Raw genomic sequence first — 15,252 nt, 5'->3', positions numbered from 1 at the left:
TGTACGTTGTGGCAGAAAGACATTGGAAAGTTTGGGATTTATTTTTACCTGACACCAATTTAATTATCTGCCTCCAACCTCTTTGGACTGTAGTTTGCCTGTATTCTAGGGATCCATTGGCAGCATATACAGAGATGTGTTGGACTACCTTATTTTTGAAATCTCTATGAATCTTGGCACTTCACACTGAAGAAACAAGATGAAAGTAATACTAAAATTTGGGGCCCCTGGGTGGCTCAGTTGTTAAGCGTCTGCCTTCGGCTCAGGTCATGATCCCGGGGTCCTGGGATCGAACCCCGCATCGGGCTCCCTGCTCAGCGGGAAGCCTGCTTCTCCCTCTCCCACTCCCCCTGCTTGTGTTCCCTCTCTCGTTGTGCCTCTGTCAAATAAATAATAAAATCTTTAAAAAAAAGAAAGTAATACTAAAATTTAAAACTCAGTGTTATGTCAAAGAATCTTAGGTGGTAGCTACACTGGCTTTATATTGGCCTGGGCTAACAAATGGGACTGTGACTCTTTTCTCCATAGGAATATTATCTTTAGATGTAATTTACTTTGTTTTCATATCAGCATTATTGCCCAACACATTTAAAAATAGAAGAGAGAGAAATCCAGTTTTGATTTTAAAGAATCGGCCTTTTTTCCAGTGTTTAGTTTGCCCTGGGACTATGAGAGATTATGAAGTCAGTATATTTCATTATATAGGTATAGAAGATGTTAGTATTTGAAGGTTTTTAATAACAGAGTTTGTATTACCTGTGTTTCCCTAAAATTGATTCTAGGGCAAGTTGGAAGACCGGAAGCCCTTGATGGTCTTATTTGGGGATGTTGCCATGCATTATATACTCTCGGCTGCACAGTGAGTATCTACTCTTCTATGTGTTTTCTGGTTTCTTTGTCATTTCTATAGTTTATACCAATATATCTGAAGTTCCTATCTGAATATTGGCAGTCAGTTGACAGTGTTTTTAATTTGAAAGGCAGTCTTAAAGGAACTTTTTAACCTTTTTAAAGACTTTATGCTGGAAAGAAGTTCTGGCTGTTAACTCTATACCCAGTCACTTTCACAGTTTTCCCCATTCTTCCCAGACAGCTCATCTCCTTGATTCTGTTTGCTTCTGGTGATCCCCAAGCCTCCTAGTAGCGCTGGTGCCTAGGCCTGAGAATGCTCTGATCTTCTGGACCAGAGTCTGCCCCAGGGCCTGCCTTGACTGCAGAACTCCAGACGCTGCTCCCTCCTCTCCTGCTCAAAGTAATCAATGCCTAAAGTGCTGAGGCTCTTGGAAGCAGCAGGAATAGTGTGTTCGATGAGAAATGTATGCATGGGACCTGCAAACACATTCTGTGTCCTAAAATAATGGCTTCCACTTTCTTTCATTTTTAATTGCTTTGGAAAACACTTGACCTTTTCCTGATAATGTGTTTCTTACTAGGAAGGCAGGTAGAACTGTACTACAAAGACAGTTAAAGCTGTCATAGCATCTTTTTTTTTTTTTTTTTTTTGGATACTCTTCTCTTAGTCTCAGGGACAATTGAAAAGATGTGAGATACACATGTATTACTTAAAATCTCTTACTGTCCATTCCTACACAGCTTTTATGATGGCTTTCTTTTCTCTGCAGACTAGCTCTGTTTTTAAGGGATCCTTTTAATTAAATTCATAACATGTCTTTTGGATGGCCACTGTAGTTGACTGTTCCCCAGGTCCATTTCTTAGTTCCATAGAAACCATGACATTCACACTGAGGTGTCCCATCTCTGTTGTGTTACTTACTGGTACTGGTTAGTAAAGCTATGATTCGAATCAGGCAATCAGACTCGAGTCCTGCACTAGAAACTGTAATGCCGTATTATCCCTCAACATGGCTAGAGCCCCGGTCTTCTTACCCCGAGGCCCATGCTTTTTACATTATACTCTGCCTCAGGAACACAGCTAATATGAGTGCTGTACACACTAGTTATTACTAATTCTTACTAGTGTGAATAGTCCTGCATCATTTCAGGTCGGGTTTTGCCACCAAATAAGTTATTTTTTTTAATTTTTTTTTTTTTTAGGGATGCCTGGGTGGCTCAGTCAGTTAAGCATCTGCCTTCAGCTCAGGTCATGATGCCAGGGGCCTGGGATCGAGTCATGCATTGGGCTCCATGCTCAGCGGGGAGTCTGCTTCTCCTTCTGCCTCTGCCACTCCCCTGGCTTGTGCTTTCTCTCTCTGACAAATGAATAAATAAAATCTTAAAAAAAAAAAAAAGATTTTTTTTATCTTTATGAGAGAGAAAGAGAGAGAGTGTGCATGCGCATGGTAGGAGAGGGGAGGAGCAGAGGGAGAAGCAGACATGAGCCAGGAGTCCAATGCGGGACTTGATCCCAGGACCTGGAGATCATGACCTGAGCCGAAGGTAGACACTTAACCGACTGAGCCACCCAAGCACCCCTTTTTTAAAGAGTTATTTGGATTCTAAAATAGTAACTAAGAAATTACACATCTGAACTAAATGACTTCGAGAAGTGACACACAAAGTTATGTTTTTATTTTTTTTAATTTTTTTAAAGATTTACATTTTTAAGAGCAATTTCAGGTTCACAGCAAAATTCAGCACAGGTGCAGAGCTTTCCCATGCTCCCCCCACATGCATAGCCTCTCTCATTAACAACATCCCCAACCAAAGTGGTACATTTGTTACAATTGATGAACCTACACTGACACATTATAATCATCCAAAGTCCATAGTTTACTTTAAGGTTCACTTCTTGGTGTTGTACATTCTGTGGGTTTCAACAAATGTACAATAACATGTATCATTACAGTATCTTACAGAGTATTTTTACTGCCCGAAAAATCCTCATTGCTCTGCCTATTCATCTCTCCTCTCTCACCCCAGCATCTGGCAACAACTGATCTGATCTTTTTACTTTCTCCGTAGTTTTCCGTTTTCCAGAATGTCATATAGTTGGAATCGTATAACCTTTTCAGATTGACTTCTTTCAGTTGGTAACATGCATTTAGAATTTTCCCATGTGTTTTTATGGCCTTGATAGCTCATTCCTTGTTAGCAGTGAATAATATCCCATTGTCTGGTTGTACCGGTTTATTCATTCACCTATCAAAAGACATCTTGGTTGTGCCTCCAAATTTTGCCAGTTATAAATAAAGCTGCAATAAACACCTAGATTTAACATGTTATAAACACGCAGGTCTTTGTGTGAACGTATTTTCAACTCCTTTGGGTAAATACTAAGAAGCATGATTGCTGGATTGTTAAGACTATGCTTAGTTTTGTAAGAAACTCAAATTGTCTTCAAAGTGGCTATACCATTTTGCATTCTCACCTGCAATGAATGAGAGTTCCTGTTGCTCCACATCCTCCATCACCATTTGGTGTTGTCTTTGGTCTGGATTCTGGCCATTCTAATAGGTGTGAAAGGTATCTTATTTGAATTTGCAATTTCCTGATGACATATAATGTGGAGCATCTTTTCATATGTTTATTTGTCATCTGTTTATCTTTGATGAGATGTCTGTTAAGCTTTTTGGCCTATGTTTTAATCAGGTTGTTTTCTTATTGTTGAGTTTTAAGGGTTTGTTACATATTTTGGATAACGGTCCTTTTTTAGATGTGACTTTTGCAGATATTTTCTCCCAGTCTGTGGCTTGTCTTTTCTTTCTCTTGATTATAGCCCTTTTTTTTTTTTTTTAAGATTTTATTTATTTATTTGAGAGAGAGAGAATGAGAGAGAACACATGAGAGCGGGGGGAGGGTCAGAGGGAGAAGCAGACTCCCTGCCGAGCAGGGAGCCCGATGTGGGACTCGATCCAGGGACTCCAGGATCATGACCTGAGCTGAAGGCAGTCGCTTAACCAACTGAGCCACCCAGGCGCCCGATTATAGCCCTTTTAATTTTGTCAGTGGTATAAGGAATTGTTACATGCTTTCCTATGCATCTCTCTTTAAGTCCTCCCTGGGTATCAACAAATGCCTATAAGTATATGCATTGTTGTATGCAGTCATGCTTAGAGTTTACATTATTAATCCAAAATACTCAAGGACCATATAATGTGCAGAACTAGAGTGCTTCTTTGAGGGGTAAGATTGCATTGAACCCTGTTCCTCATATTGATCCTTCAGTGTTTGGTTTGAGTTTTTTTGGTTTTTTAATTTTAATAATCAACAGAAATTTGAATGTTGAAGCACAGACCACATACAGCTCCATTTGGTGGGAATCTTTTTGGTTCTCTTGATACGCAACTAATCATAGTATTTTCTCATCTTACAGGACTGCTGATGGAGGAGGCTTGGTAGAAAAACACTATGTCTTCCTGAAGAGACTCTGTCAGGTGTTGTGTGCTCTGGGCAATCAGCTGTGTGCATTACTGGTGAGCACTTACTTTCTGGAGAGTTTCAGGGCCATTTGAACAGAGCATTTAGAAAGTTATATTTGTATAATGAGTGGAACATGCCATTAATTTTAGCCTTGTGGAGCATTGCCCTACAGGTTATTTCATACAATTTTATAGATTAAGTTATTGTAACAGGGTTTGAATGATGTAAATTTCTTTTAACAAGTCAGTTATTGATGTTAACAGGAAACATCCACATCTGTTATTCCATAAAGTCAACATTACTATTCTTGTGAATTTTGGTACTTATAGAACATCAGTTTGCTGAATGCATTACCCTTTAGAGTCCTATTAGATCATGAAATATTATGTGTTTGAATAAAGAACCCTTTTCCCAAATTTAAAGGATTGTATTATTGATCATAAAAGAAAACTTTAGTGTGATTGACCTAGAAATACCTGTCTTTAGGGAAATATTTAATAACTCATAAGTTGAGAGATAGGACATTGCTACAGACATTTGCGTCTGATGTTATGCCTTTTTATGGTGGTTTGAATGGCTAGAGAGGATAGAGCTTCAGACATACGATATATACCATCAAATGGTTGTTTAATAGATTTGGTCACAGAGATATGAATAGACTAGGTGTGAAGAAATAATACAGATTTTTTCTTTCTGTGATTTCTGAAATGAATGCTCTTTTTCATTTTAGTATTTGACTACAGAATGAGTTTTAATGATGATGATTAAGGAGGTAAAGCACCTTTCCTCTTTTTAGCCCTTGAATTGATGCCTTCCTTAGGTCACAAGGAAGTATAAAGTCCTTTCAAAACTGAAATTTGTGAGGGTTTAAGTTCTGTACAGTTGACCCTTGAACGACACAGGTTTGAACTGCATGGGTCCACTTAGACACATATTTTTTGATAAATACATGCAGTTCTGTAAATGTATTTTCTTTCTTAGAATTTTCTTAATAACTTTTTTTTTTAGCTTCCTTTATTGTAAGGACACAGTATATAATATATATACAAAATATGTGTTATGTGTTAATCAGTTTACATTATCAGTAAGGCCTCCGGTCTATAGGAGGCTGTTAAGTTTTGGGGGAATGAAAAGTTATATGTGGATTTTTGACCCTTAGCCCCCGTGTTCAAGAGTCAGCTGTGTTTGTTACCCTACTCCTCCCACTATCCTCTTCCACCCCCCATCAACGTCACTGATGTAGTGGTCTTTTTGTCCCTCAGGGTGTGGATTCTGATGTAGAAACACCAGCAAACTTTGGAAAATACCTGGAATCTTTCCTTGCTTTCACAACCCATCCAAGTCAGGTAAACGTTATGTAGGCAACATCTGAAAATTTTAGTTAGGTAAACCAAAATCAAGCACTACGGCTTGAAATAATTAGCAGCTCAGTGTTTAAAATCCTGACTCTTAAGGCCCTAGGAAATAACTCTAGTGTAATTTCATTAAGAGAATTGTTGAGTCGTCTTCCTGAGCCAAGTGTTGCACCGTCTAGGTCAACAGCTTTTTCCCGCAGGTAATATTCTGCTGATAATCAGATATGAGGTGTGTCCTGGGTGATTTGCTACCAAAGGCATTTTAAATGCAGAAGTCTAATTGATTGTGTTATAAAATTAATTTCACACATTTCAGGTTTTCCTTGTAGTACCACCCTGAGATTCCCATATCCTTTTTTGCCCTTAAAGTGGTAGAGGGGTACCTGGCTGGCTCAGTCGGTAGAGCATGCAACTCTTTTTCTCCAGGTTGTTCGAGCCCTACATTGGGCATAGAGCTTACATAGAATAAAAAAGAAGAAAAAGTGGTAGAGCTCGGCTGACACTCCAGGAATTACACCTGACCCATAGTTTGTCTTAATAGGCAGTCATTACTGATAGAGTACAACATGGACAGTTTCAAAGTATTATAGAGATTTATTTCCATGAAAAAATATTGTTGATAATTGTTGAGCTAAGTAATAATCTTGGTTATATAAAATCCAAATCCTTAAACTGAGGTTTTTCTTTTTTTTTTTCCCCCACCCCCTTTAGTTTCTACGTTCTTCAACTCAAATGACTTGGGGGGCCCTTTTCCGGCATGAGATCCTATCCCGTGACTCTTTGCTATTAGCAATAATACCAAAATATCTTCGTGCTTCTATGACTAACTTGGTCAAGGTAGGCAATGGGAATCAAAATGTGGAATGGAATGCCTGGGTGGCTTAGTCAGTTCAGCGTCTCGATTTCGGCTCAGGTCATGATCTTAGGGTTGTGGGATCGAGCTCCACATTGGGCTCTGCGCTCAACAGGGAGTCTGCTTGGGATTCTGTCTCTCCTGCCCCTTCCCCTGCTCACTTGCTCATTCTCTCTCAAATAAATCTTAAAAAACAAAACAGGGTGCCTGGGTGGCTCGGTCGGTTGGGTGGCTGCCTTCGGCTCAGGTCATGATCCCAGGGTCCTGGGATCGAGGCCCGCATCGGGCTCCCTGCTCGGCGGAGACCCTGCTTCTCCCTCTCCCTCTGTTTACCGCTCTGCCTACTTGTGCTCTCTCTCTATCTCTGTTAAATAAATAAATAAAAATCTTTAAAACAAAACAAAACATGGAATGTAGGTGAATACACATAATAAGACTTAGATTGGCATTACTGACAGCCCATTTTGGTCACCAAGATCCCATCGTTAGGCATATTATTCTCTTACTCACCAAGAAGAAGGCAGTCCAAACTGGTTATTATATACACTTTTTCATATTTTGGAGCACTTCTATACAAAGTACTGGGCTAAGTGCTAGGAAGAAGAACAAGAGCTGTGACCCATGACCATGCAGTGGGATAATGCTTTTCCCAGTTTAAAAGCAGGCAGGGTGGCGCCTGGGTGGCTCAGGTGGTTAGGCATCTGCCTTCGGCTTGGGTCATGATCTCAGGGTCCTGGGATCCAGCCCCACATCGGACTCCCTGCTCACTGGGGAGCCTGCTTCTCCTTCTCACTCTGCTACTCCCTCTGCTTGTGCTCTCTTGCTCTCTCCGTCAAATAAATAAATAAAATCTTAAAAAAAAAAGAACTTGGGTGCAGGAGCTCATGCATTTCAGTCTAATAATAATAATAATAAAAGCAGGCAGGGTGGAGCCAAGATTCCAAGATGAAGTCCTATGTGATTGTTTCTGAAGGTCTAGTGAGGGTCTGAAGGTGAGTGAGAAGGGAGGACAGAAAGTGGAAGCAAATTGCTCACCACTTCAGTAGAATTGCTTGTGAATTCCCTGAGATATGCTAAGGCCTCTTGTAGCTGACAGATGCTTAATCTTGATTTGTAAAAATCAGAGAATGGCACCTATATAAGGGTCCTCTTATTTCCTCAAGGAATACACCTAGCACTTGGCACCCTGTTCTCATTCTCTGCCATGGTCTTCAGGACTTTTTGAGTGGAACATGCAAAGTTCCATGCTTATTCCCAGGGTTCAGCATTGAAGGACACAGATCGTTCTCAATTCTCTCTTGGTTATTGCATGCTGTATTAGCATTTGGGACAGGTTTATACTCAGATACCGTAAACACAATCCAGAACTTAATTCTCCCTGAGGAATCTGGAGGAGAACATCAAATGAGTTTTCTCTTATCTACCACTCTCGGAATTATTGGAACTAGGAGAAAACTGTGGACTTGGGGTAGACCAGAAGCTTATAGAAGATCTCATGCAAACCCTTAACTCTTCTTAAATTAAAAAGTGCTTGAGCTCCTAGAGTTTAAACCTCTTTGGGTAGGTCTGTTTTTTTCCCCTACCCCAATTATCTTTCTCTTTGCAGATGGGCTTTCCTTCTAAAACAGACAGCCCTAGCTGTGAATACTCTCGGTTTGATTTTGATAGTGATGAGGACTTCAATGCTTTCTTCAACTGTAAGTGATAGTAGCCTGGAATTTCTGCCAGTCATCTGAGAATGGCATCTGGTATTAGGAATCATGGTGCCTGACCCTTAGGGTTCTATATCAAAGGGCCCAAGATCTGGACAAGCAGCCTGTTTAATCTCTAGTTTCACATTGCAGCAGGTACTGGGACAGCGCTCATTCCAAGTGTAGTATTCTCTCTTGTGCGTTGCATTACACGCACACACATGCATGCACACGTATGCAGCCTTTGGACTTTGGCGTTTTGGCATAGTAACTATATGTAAGGCACTTGAATTTTTTTATGCCTAGGATTAAATACTACCTTACCTTGCTGGTCTTCTAAAAAAGGAAAAACCCACATTTTGATAACCTAACTCTTTCTGGTTTTTTTGTAGTCTGGCTGGTCCCCCCCTTCCTTTTTTTTTTTTTAAATAACATCTTTATGAGATACAATTTGTTTACCACAGCATTCACTCATTTATAGTATACAGTTCAGTGGTTTTTTCTATTTTCAGAGTTGTGCAACTATTGCCACAATTTGCGGACATTTTCATGACCCCAAGAATCCCTGTCAGCCATCCCCAGTCCCCTCATCCCTCCCAGCTCCAGGCAAACCAGTATCCACTTTCTGTTTCTACATTTCACCTACTCTGAACATTTCATATAAACAGATTATACGATATATGGTCTCTTGTAACTGCCTTCTTTCACTTAGGGTTATGTCTTTAAAATTCACCCATATTGTGGCATGTATCAGTACTTTCTTTTTATTGCCAATATTTCATTGTATGGGCGTACCACATTTTATTCATCCATTTCATAAGTTGGATATTTGAGTTGTTTCTACTTCTTAGCTGTTGAGAATAATGCTGCTATTGGGGTGCATGGCTGGCTCAGTCAGAGTATACAGCTCTTGGTCTTGGAGTCATGAATTCAAGCTCCTCGTTGGGCCTAGAGCTTACTTCAAAAAAAAAAAAGGAATAATGCTGTTGTACCATTTATGTACAAGTTGAGTGGACAGACATGTTTTTATTTCTCTTGGGTATATGTCTGTATTTGATCATATAGTAATGTCACATTTAATGTTTTGAGGAACTGCCAGGCTGTTTTCCGCAGCAGCCACACTGTTAACATCTGCATCAACCTAATCTTTTATTAATTCCAACAGAAATGGGAGACCGCCTTTAGTTTGCCTCTTATAGGATTGATCTGGTAGGGCGGCTTGCAGAGATAATTTACTTTTAAAAATTTCTGAATTCGTTAATCTTTATTGAACATGTGTTACATTCAGAGCATAAATCTGCAGAACAGAGTTTCTTTGAACACTTTACTCCTGGGATGGATAAATGAATGAACATTAACTAAGTACCTCTTATCTGCCAGGTACTGATTTATGTCTTTCTCTTGGCAGCGTCCCGGGCCCAACAAGGAGAGGTAATGAGGTTAGCATGTCGTTTGGATCCTAAGACTAGCTTCCAGATGGCTGGGGAGTGGCTAAAGTATCAGCTGTCAACTTCTGTTGATACTGGATCCATGAACTGTAAGGTTTTTTTTATTTCTAAACATTAGTGAAGTATTATATCAAATATACATAGGAAATAAGCCTTGTAAGCCACACTTCAGAACAGCATGCTAATAAGCATTCGAAAATGATCTGTTTAAATTAGGGTAAAATCATGTCCCTGTCAGTCTTGCCTTCATTTTTCTTTCCTAACAGAATGAACCAGTTGCTCATTGTTGATTATATTACTTCACTGTTGGCACCATCTTAGCAAATTGCATGTCTAGACTTTTTAAAGCTTTTCTACCAAATTCTCGCATAGAACCACTCCTAAACTTAGAAAGAATGCCTTGTTAGTCAGGCATTATAGGAGCACTACAGGGACTTTCTCTTTCACTCAGCCACCTCAAAGCCTTTGGAAATGCTGCTTTGTACAAAATCAAAATAACACTTCTGTACCAAATGCATAAGCCAGGTAACTTCTCTGTACTCCATGTCATCTGTCTATTGTCTTATTAATTAATGCATGCTGTGGGTGACAGGATTTAATAAAACAGGAGAAGGTATAAGTCACTCCTTTAGAAAGGTTCCATATTTATGGTCAGTTACCAGATACACTAGTTACTTGGCATTCATAGGATTTAACATTTTGTTTTGGGTATTCATAACTGACTCTAAAGGTCCATGGTATCTGGTAATTTGAATGTTTGTGGAGGCCCACATACATTGCACCAAGGTAAAGCTAGTAAATGGGAGCACTATATAGAAGGAAGAAAAGTAATTCATAAATCTTTTTGCCTGTGCCTTGCTGTTTGAGTGATGTGCTTTGCTGATACTTACGAACTTGAAGGGTGGCACAGTTCTCTAGAACTTGGAGTTGTCATGAGGCTACTGGATATGAAGTAGCATTTTGTTATCTTATATCAGGTTTTGTTTCTGTTTTGTTTTGTTTTTTTTTTGGAAAGGATTCTTTATGGTCACAGATATCTTAATTATTTAGATTTTCATGGACAGGTTATAAAGGAGAGGAAGAGAGAGCTTAATTGATATTTGTCAATCGCCTGTGTTTCTTGATGCTTACGTGTGTATTCTCATTCAATATTCAGAATCGTTTTACAGGTAGGACTCACAGAGGGAGTTCTGACAGCTCATTGTTAGAGGTGGAGGCAGTATAGGCCCCTCATCTACTTTTAGTTCTTTTCTTTCCCCCAGACTGAGAGGGATTAGATTATCCTAGTTCTTCAACTGTGAACTTACGTGATCTCTAAGTCCCCACTAAGTCCGCATTGTCTCTCTGTATCTTCTGTGATCCTGCAGTTGTGTGTGTGTGTGTGTGTGTTTATATTTGTGTTTTAAAACCCTGTTCTCCTGCAGCTGGAACTGGAGAAGGCAGCCTCTGCTCCATCTTCTCATCTTCATTCGTGCAGTGGGAAGCCATGACTTTTTTTTTGGAAAGTGTGGTCAACCAGATGTTTCGGACACTAGATAAAGAAGTAAGTAACTGTTTCCTGTGCTCATTGCATAATGATTTTGATCTTTTTTTTTTTTTTAAGATTTTATTTATTTATTTGACAGAGACACAGCACAAGAGGAGGGAACACAAGCAGAGGGGGAGTGGGAGAGGGAGAAGCAGGCTTCCCTCTGAGCAAGGAGCCCGATATGGGGCTCAATCCCAGGACCCTGGGATCATGACCTGAGCCGAAGGCAGATGCCCAACCAACTGAGCCACCCAGGCACCCCGATTTTGATCTTTTTAAAACTGACAGAGGGATGGGAAAAATCTGTGGATGTGCGTCTCACAGAGGAGGAAATGGAAAATCAGAGAGGTTAAATAACATACTCAAGTTCAAATTGCAGGTTTGACTCTGAGCCTACAATGGTCAATATTCATTTTAAGCAGATAATAAGATAAGCCTGTTCATATAGTGAAGCACAGGTAGGACAACTTTTGCAGGGAGGACAGCAGTGGTAATCTTGAGTTGGAAAATCTTTGGAGGTGTTTGCCATTAAGCATCCTTTTCAGTTTATGGCAGATAGACCCAGTATTCATGTTAGCTGATCCATGTCCTCTTCCCTGAATAATCTGAATAAAGTGGTCTTGTTTTTGTATGCTTCATGTGACCTATTTGTGAGATATAGTGCTTTTTCTCACAAAAGGCATATTAACAAATTAGATCTTAGAGTCGCTAACTTCATCTGCCTGTATACTGATTTGAGTTTGAAATGATGGTATTCAGAGTTTGTTCCAAAATTTAGGTAGGAAATTCTACTTGGATCCTGCATTTTTTACTAAATGAGCCCTTTTTCAGGTTTAAGTGGGATTATCTAATCAAGAAAGCCCTTTATTGAATCAAGGGAAATGGCCCTGGGGTTTCTTTTCCTGGCATTTTTTAAGTTAGCTTGATAGATCCAGATACTTGGAAATGATGCTGTTGGAAAGCAAGAGAATGAAATGGTCAGGGTTTGTCAGGTGTTTGTCTTTAAAATGTACGAAAGGACTGGCAGTATTGCGGGGGGTGGGAGATGCCTAGTTGGTTGTAGGCTGGATTGTATGATATGTCCTTGAATATGATGGTATTTGGTCAAAATGCAAAATATTAGTTAGTCAGAAAGTACAAAAAGTTTGGATTGTATATAAGAGAAAGATGTGGGCTGGAGACAAAGCAAAGGTAACAATTAGAAACTGAGTAGGAGTCAGAATAATTGGTGGGAGAAAAATAGTAGAACAAAATTCTTTTTTCCTCAGGAGAATCCTAGATTGTAGTATTTAGGCTTCTGTTAGTGACTTAAAGTAAACCTCTGACTCTCAAACCATTTTTCTTCACCAAAATTAAATGGGTCAGAATGAAGCGTTCCTAATGAATAGAAGTGAGTTTTTGGTGAATGTATATATGATGAAATTATTCACCACTTGTTAAGGAAGCTGTAACACTTTATATGTCCCAGGAGTGTGCAAGTGACAGAACTCAGCCTGTCACATTCCCACTTGCTGCTCTCAGTTTCTGACTCTGCATAGCATTGTCTAATCCAGCAGTCTTGCACACTGCTCACTCTGCACCCTCAATCCCCACCCTCACCCAGGGTCTGTCAGCAGCTCAGCTGGTAGCCTGTGAAAGAGTTTGACCCAAGAGGTTCTTTGGCTAAAAGAGGTTTTTGTTTTGTTTTGTTTTGTTTTTAAGATGTTATTTATTTATTTGAGAAAGAAAGAAGGCACACACAGGGAGAGAGAGAAGCAGGCTCCCTGCTGAGCAGGAAGCCCGAGGCAGGGCTCAGTCCTAGGACCTTGGGATGGATCATGACCTGAGCCAAAGGCAGACACTTAACCGACTGAGCCACCCAGGCATCCCTAAAGATTTTATTTATTTGAGAGAAAGAGAGAGAGGGAGCATGAGTTGGGGGAGGGGCAGAGGGACAAGCAGAGTCCCCAATGAGCTGGGAGCCCAACATGGAGCTCGATCCCAGCCCTGAGATCATGACCTGCGCTGAAGTCAGACACTTAACCGACTGAGCCACCTAGGCGCCCACTAAGAGTTTTTTGAAAAGTCATTCCTCTCATTTGTAGTGGCATTAGCTGAGCTGCTAGCTTATATTTCCAGAAGACTTACTTTAACAATGGATTAATATAGGGAATAACTTTGGAGGGGGGGAAAAATCACATTTTGAAGAAGACGAGGATTGATTTGCCGCAGATAGCAAGATACGAAGGTACGATATTTTATAGGCAGTGTGGTACTGACATTAGATGCAGCTCACTGGGACAAAATAGCCCAGAAACAACCTGGAGCATATATAAGCATCCCAAAGAAATCAAGAAGGATTGGATCATTTAATAAATAGCATTAGGGAAAATTAACTGTTTGAGGAAAGGTCCCTGGGTCGAAAAATAATGGAAGTAATCACAAAAAAGTGAATGGGTTTAACTACTTTTTTAAAAAACATATCATAAAATAAACTTTGAAAGGCAAACTTGGAACAATATTTGCAATAAATATGATGGGATTAATATTCTTACTATAAAAACTTGTATTTTCTAAACAGTGCTTTTTGAGTACAATTGACATCACAACTTGGGAGACTAATTTGACGACATCTAGTTGAAGATGCCTAGCCTTATAACCCAGCAACTTCACTTCTAAGTCTGTACTCTGAAGAAACCCCTGCATATTGCAGCACTGAGCAACCAACATTCTATAGAATCCTTATGTGTTGAGCCAATGAAAACCTTAATAACCCTCCGTAGATTGTACAGAATAAATGATAATATGTTTATAGAGCAGTGAAAGGGAACTAGGATATACTATGAATAAGTATGAGTCTCATAAGCATGATGGTGACCCCAAACAGCAAGCTACAAAAGTAAACATACACAATTCTGTGTAACCAGGAATATGTACATATGTGGCAGAAGTATACAGAAATGATGGAGTCCTTGAAATCGTGAGCACCAAATTCAGGATAGTGGCCACCTCTAGGTCTGAAGAGGAGGGTACGTACACAAAGCAACCACTCTGTTGGTAACATTGTACATCTCAAAGTGGTCGCATGGAGAGTTAAAGTATTGCTTACACCTTTCTAAAGGTCTGGAATGTTTCACAATAAGTTTTTTTTCTTTATATGTAAATTAATTAAAACACTAGAATCTAGTGGAGAAAGAGACAAAAGATGAGATTTATATAGAGAAGAGAAACTAAAGTAATAAATAACTAAATAATAATTAAAGTTAATAAATACGAAAAAATTCAGTCCTCATTAGTAATTGAAGAAATGCAAATTTAAATAAACTCATTATTTAACTTACTGCAAAGATTTTAGGGAATAAACTCAAAATTGCTGCTGAGAACATGGTAAGAAGGGCATATATTGGTGGACAGAGAATCAATTGATATAGCCTGTAAAGAAGAAAAACAATTTGACTTAGAAATATTCATACCTTTTGATTCAGTAATTCCAGCTGTTGCTGTCCCCAAAAGTCTCTACCTCAAATGAAATAATGGAAAATGTAGCCAAAAAATTTTTGCAAAGATGTATTAGCACTATTGGTAATAGGTAAAGAACTAGTAACATTCTCAATTTCTAGTAGTAGGAAGAGCTACATCCTTAAGATGGCACATGGTAGCATCATTTAGGAAAAGTTTTAATAACATGGGGTAAGGGGCTTGGAATTTTCAGGTTAAAAAGCAGTATATAAAACCATATGTGGCAACCATATTGCATATTTATAAACCAAATCCTAAAGGAAATTTTACCGAAAGTGCTCATCAGCCATGTCAACATCCTTTTTCATTGTCTGTATTATAGGCAGTTCCTGTTAATGATGGAATAGAGCTGTTGCAAATGGTCCTGAACTTTGACACCAAGGATCCTCTCATCCTGTCCTGTGTCCTCACTAATGTCTCAGCACTCTTTCCATTTGTCACCTACAGACCAGAGTTCCTGCCCCAGGTCTTCTCTAAGGTAAATTCCATCTCCTTTGTAAACTTTGGGTATTTTTGAACTAATTATTTTTTGTGATTGTTTTTGAGAGTCTTTGAGACA

General features: G+C 39.3%; 1 protein-coding gene across 2 annotated transcripts in view; it reads left to right on the top strand.

The window, feature by feature from the left end:
* The window catches only part of XPO5 (exportin 5), a 50,755-nt gene that overhangs the window by 8,358 nt on the left and 27,145 nt on the right, over positions 1–15,252 (top strand). For both annotated transcript variants that reach the window (XM_045866933.2, XM_045866932.2), the window contains 8 exons: positions 783–859; positions 4,274–4,373; positions 5,583–5,666; positions 6,387–6,512; positions 8,135–8,225; positions 9,628–9,756; positions 11,092–11,210; positions 15,016–15,171. In XM_045866933.2, coding sequence (XP_045722889.1) covers positions 783–859; positions 4,274–4,373; positions 5,583–5,666; positions 6,387–6,512; positions 8,135–8,225; positions 9,628–9,756; positions 11,092–11,210; positions 15,016–15,171 — 882 coding nt within the window. The remainder of the gene's footprint in view (positions 1–782; positions 860–4,273; positions 4,374–5,582; positions 5,667–6,386; positions 6,513–8,134; positions 8,226–9,627; positions 9,757–11,091; positions 11,211–15,015; positions 15,172–15,252) is intronic.

The sequence above is a fragment of the Mirounga angustirostris genome, unplaced genomic scaffold (genome assembly GCF_029215605.1).
Source record: "Mirounga angustirostris isolate CCGP_5_RB_7025 unplaced genomic scaffold, mMirAng1.0.hap1 SCAF_8, whole genome shotgun sequence".
Taxonomy (NCBI): Eukaryota; Metazoa; Chordata; class Mammalia; order Carnivora; family Phocidae; genus Mirounga; species Mirounga angustirostris.
The sequence above is the reverse complement of the archived record's forward strand: the minus strand, read 5'-3'. Positions and strand labels throughout refer to the sequence as shown.